The 5,076-nt window shown below is 43.4% G+C and overlaps 1 protein-coding gene across 1 annotated transcript; it reads right to left on the minus strand.

Annotated features, from left to right (window-relative positions):
• Positions 1-1,076: 1,076 nt before the first annotated feature.
• CD180 (CD180 molecule) lies at positions 1,077-3,849 on the minus strand. The gene is given in 8 exon segments (XM_017747071.1): positions 1,077-1,382; positions 1,385-1,429; positions 1,432-1,564; positions 1,567-1,747; positions 1,749-2,217; positions 2,220-2,818; positions 2,820-2,951; positions 3,603-3,849. Coding segments are annotated over 8 exon segments (1,908 nt in total). The 5' UTR covers positions 3,821-3,849; the 3' UTR covers positions 1,077-1,251.
• Positions 3,850-5,076: the final 1,227 nt, after the last annotated feature.

Raw genomic sequence — 5,076 nt, forward strand, 5'->3', positions numbered from 1 at the left:
ATCAGGGTAAGCCTGTTATTAAAGCGCTAAATAAACATAAGTGACTTTATGGTGATCCAAGGCAGATGAGTAGGCCTGACAAGCTCCCACTAGATCCTTGGTCAAATGCCCATACTCTGCCTTGCTCTGGGTTTATTCACATGTGATGGCAGAGAAGACAATTCGGTGTTACATAAATAATAAGTCTTTATTCCTGCCTACCGTTGCATATCCAATTGAAGCAGGGATCATCATCTCTGATTTTACTCCAGGGATGCACACCAGAAGCAGCGTGAAGTAGCTGTTGACACCAGGAGCTCCTGTGGGATGAGGTTGTCCACAGTGCTGCCCCCTTTGCAGCCTCTGGTTTTCTCACCTGGGCTGTGGCTGAAAGGAGCAGGCACTCCAGGCTGAAAAAGGAATGGCTCATATCTGTCAGCATTGAGGGGTTTTGCCCTGTGCAAGCAAGCAGAGTATTGGACCCACAGATTCTTGACCAAATCTACAATTTTATAGTAAAAGATGATACTGTCTTTACTTGCTGTGGAATCTAGAAAATAGCACAGGAGCAGGGCCTGCCCCAGGCTGAAAGATGGGTAGACAGACAGAATTTCAGTGGTCAGAAGTTCTCTAAGGATCAAAAGTATTTAAAAGAAGTATTTTTTAAAAATCACAGAGGTGATACATGCTGTTTCTTATGTGACTGTAAATGTGTCTGTTCTTCACAGGTAGTTTTTTTCTCTTTAGCAAAGTGGGGTACACTACTGCCAGCTCTTAAAAAACATTGCTTTACAAGGGTATTTGATAGAGGGTGGAATTTGGTTGGGGGTTTTTGTTGGTTTTTTTTTGTTTGGTTGAGTTTTGGTTGGGTTGTTTGGTTGGTTTATTGTTTCCTTTTTGGAAGTGGTGGTGGTTAGGTTTTCTTTTTTAAAGAGAAGGAAGTTTGTATTTTGGCTGTTGGATTTTCCCTTTACGAGTGCATTAGCCATAGTACTAGTATAACAGGTACTATTGAGTTAAATTGGGATATCTCAATACATTGAGTTAAATTGGGATATCTCCGTAAGTTATTTAAATATTTTCAAGATTCGGGTCATAGTTTTTTTTTCAACTCTTAATTTTTTCATTATTTTTCTAGAAGTTGTAATTGAGAGGTAGAGAGAATATTACAAAAGTTAAGAAAATACTTGTCACAAATAAAAACAGTGAGATATCTTTCAACTTAATACAGTTGCTGTAGGTATTTTCTGTGTCCCCATCCTGGACTTACAGTCATTGGTAATTTTGCTTGAAATAGTGAGCACCCCGAATGAAGGTGGCACTACAGGATAAACCAGCCAGGACAACGGCAGTGATTCCTGATGTGTTCATCCCACAGGAGAGTGAGAAGGTGGCCAGCTGAACCCAGTTAGTAATTTGGGTTCAGAGCACCTTGTTCCTTCAGGGTCTTTTTATCCAGATTTTGCTTGTACCAGGTGATTAAACCAATATTAGAGCAGGTGCAGTCCAGAAGGCTGTAGCATCAATTGATTATGCACTGGCCATCTGGGGGCACTAGCTGGTCACCTGGTATGACATGGATCTGCCCATGTTATGGGCACAACTGAGATAGATGCTCTTGAGATTTGAAAATGCATCTCTGCTGAATGCAGTAAATTTGCTGTAACTTGGATCAACATGCTGTAGCTTCCTGAGGTTGTGAAATACTTGGTTACCTATTGCTGTCTGTTCACAGGATGACAATATTAGCACCTCTAAATTGGATAGGGAACCATTTGTCCTTTGGCATGATTCCCAACTCAAAGTTATTTTGACTAAGGTCCAAGAACATGAGGTTTTTCAAACCTTGAAAGAGATGCTGAATGCTAGTATTAATGTGGGAGGACGAAAGATTCAGCACTTGCAAGAGATGCAGATTTTGGAAAGGGTTCTGTGACGTGTTGATACAGAGGGGAGTGAAGGGTAAGTTCAGCAGCTCTAGGCTAGCACTGTCCCAAATGAGCACGTCCTGGAGATGGAGGTGTGTGTTGTGGCTCAGATTCAGGTAACAAAGTCTGCTCAAAGCTCTCAGTGCTTTGCTACAGCAGTCAGAGCTTTCAATGTGACTCTGACTTAAATCAAGATGTTGGAGCTTTGCCAGTTTCTCCAAACAGCCAGAGCCCAGCTGCAGAACCTGTGGGTTACCCTTGATGTGGAGGCGGGTGAGGGATGGGAAGGCAGCAGAGCTGGTGTTGCTGTCTCAAAGCAGTTTGCATTGAGAATCATCTCTAGTGAGCTCATGCCACTGATGCCAGGGGCCAGTGCATGGATGTGGGTTTGGGTTAGGTCCAGCTTTCGGAGCCTGGTTAAGCACTGAAATGTGTCAGCATTTAGATTTCTAAAGTGCTGTAACTGCAGATAGAGATCCTTGACAGAGATGCTACAGAGGCCTTGTAAAACATCTGGGCTTATGTAGGGCTCCTTTTCCACGCCGTAAAATGTTCCCAGCCAAAGTGTCATGGCTGTGGAGTTCTGTATCCCCTCCAGGACCCCAGGGATGTCAGCATAGCTCACCAAGTCCAAACTGTAGAAATGGGATTGAAAGGCTCCAGGTTCAGTGTATGTAATGTCATTGCCTTTAAGGATGAGAGTTACATTGCTGGTCTCCTGCAGAGCTTGGGCATCTTCTGCTGTGATTGCTCGTATGTTGTTCATTTGAAAATTGAGGCATTTGAGGTTTTGAGTGGGAAAGTTGCAGGGAAGCTGCAGTAAAGAGATGTGGTTGCCCAAGATGAGGATATCTAAGCTGTCAAGATTTATCACTGGAATGAAGGATGTACTTGTTATTCCTGTCTGTGTTGAGATGCTCCAGCAAACGTGGGCCAGCAAATGCTGTGTCAGACAGAAATATGAGCAAGTTTACCATCAGCATGACTCTCTTCTGCTGCCTGTTGCTGTGAAAGGCACCATCATACACCCAGCTGATCTGACACCTTGAGAAAACAATAGAAAGCAGCATCTGTGGCCAGTCTCACAAACTCTCCTAGTAATGTGATTACTCAAACTGCACCTCATATCTGTAAAAACCCATGATGTGTTGCCTTCACCAAGATAGAAGTGTCTGTCTTTTCCAGTGATGCTTGCCTGGTACTTTTAAGTTCACATTTAATTACAGGGTATTCCTGAGAAGAAAAACCTGTCCTGAAATGATGGGTGTGAGGAGGCATTTGTGGGAGTCAGGAGACATGAGGTATTTAATGTCTAACTTAACAGGAAAATCTCTTTTCCTATAAAAAAAAGCTGGTCATTTCCAAGGGCCAAACATGTCTTTCTTCAGTTTTTAGGGAACAATACTGAAAAATTAATAACTGCCGTAGTGACTTTGCTGTCACTGGAAAATGCATATTTCACCCACTGTACTGTAAATGATTGTCCTTAGAAGGAAGTCCTCAATATTGCCCAAGTGGATCAATCTCTGCTTAGCAAAAAAATTCACCAGCTGTCTGAAGGTGCTGGTAGTGGTTTCCCTGTGAAGCCAGGAAGATGCTGCAGTGGTGTGCTCCAGAAGTCTCTGTCTCTGACAGGGGCAGGGGGTTTCACCCCTGTGAATGTGATGAGCAGAAGTGAGGATGCTCCTTCCATACCTCGTTAAGTCCAAGTAGAGAAGAGAATTCAGATCAGAGAAGGTTGAATTCTGGAGGGAGGGGAGCACATTGAAGCTGAAATCAAAGATTTCTGTTGTGGCAAGTAGTCACAGGAATCTTAGTCCTAAACCGTCCCACCTGTAGATTTTCTGTAATCTGTGGGAAATACACAGTAAAGCTGAAAGAGTTATGTACTGTGAATATACATAGGAAAACATGGCACTTGGAAAATCCCCCCCCAAACTAACACAACCCACAAAATAACCCAAAGAGAATTTTGAATTATTTAAAATGCAGCAGCCAGAACCCTAGACAGCCTCAGCACAGGCTTGCACTGCATAGCTCTGGGGTTTTGGGGAGTGTGTTTTTAAAACGAATGCCTTGAATCTCTCTTGTATTAATTTGAAGTGTCTCATCTGCAGTACTTTCTTGTCAAACTTAGCACATGTGAGGATTGTTTACTCTTCTGGATGAATTATCAATCCTTAAAAAAGGATCCCCACAAGGTAGTTTTAAATTGTGAATGTCATGAGTCTTGTCACAAAACTTAATCTAAGAGAAGTCTTAAGTAAACCTTACAGAGGGGAAGTAAAAAAGAGCAGGTCTGGAAAATGTTTCTAGGAGGAATGTGGCCAAATTAATTGGATATGAACTTCAGTTACACACTGAAGTCAAGAGACAGATACACTAAGTCTTTAAAAGGCTTTTCAGTTTTAAGTGAAAATAAATCCATCTATTACATAGGGAAGTCAACTTTGTGGATACCAGGGAAATTTGTTGAGTTTAGCGGGGGAGGGGGTCCCGAGTGCAGGGGAGCCGGCCAGAGTCACAATACGAACACCGATACGATTTGAGCATCGTGCTCCACTTTATTGTTTACTTACACCAACTTATATCTACTTTACAAAGATTCACCCCCTATCCCCACAAGACAGCCTCTAATCCGTGGGGGAGCTGACCAGTGTATAACTTTGCCAAGGATGTTCAAGGCTGCCTGCTGCCAGGGGTCTTTCAAGCCTGTCTGGCGCCTGCAGCCTGAGGCCCCTTCAGGGGTTCTTCCCTAGCAGCCCTGGGTTGCCCAGACTGTCCTGGGGTATCATATGCCCCTGTTCTACAAGGAATCCCTCTACACATCCCCCGTTTTCTTTTTGGGCAACCCAGTCCTGGCCGATGATCTTTCGCAGCCCCCACTTTAATGCAAGAAAAAATGCACCCATATACTATTAAGCCTAATATAACTACAAATAGCAATCGACAGCCTTCTACTATCAAGGTACGCAGCCATCCAGTGATACCCAGACTCTTAAGCCAATCTCCCATAGGGTCGTCTATCTGCCGAAGGTTGTGCAGGCCCCTCTGGAGGTCAGAGAGGTGCTTGTGGATTGAGACAGAGTGGTCAGAAAGATTCATACAGCACATACCTTGGAAATCTTCACAGCTGTGGCCATGGGCTAATAGTAGAAAATCAATGGCT

The sequence above is a fragment of the Corvus brachyrhynchos genome, unplaced genomic scaffold, assembly GCF_000691975.1.
Source record: "Corvus brachyrhynchos isolate BGI_N302 unplaced genomic scaffold, ASM69197v1 scaffold131, whole genome shotgun sequence".
NCBI lineage: Eukaryota > Metazoa > Chordata > Aves > Passeriformes > Corvidae > Corvus > Corvus brachyrhynchos.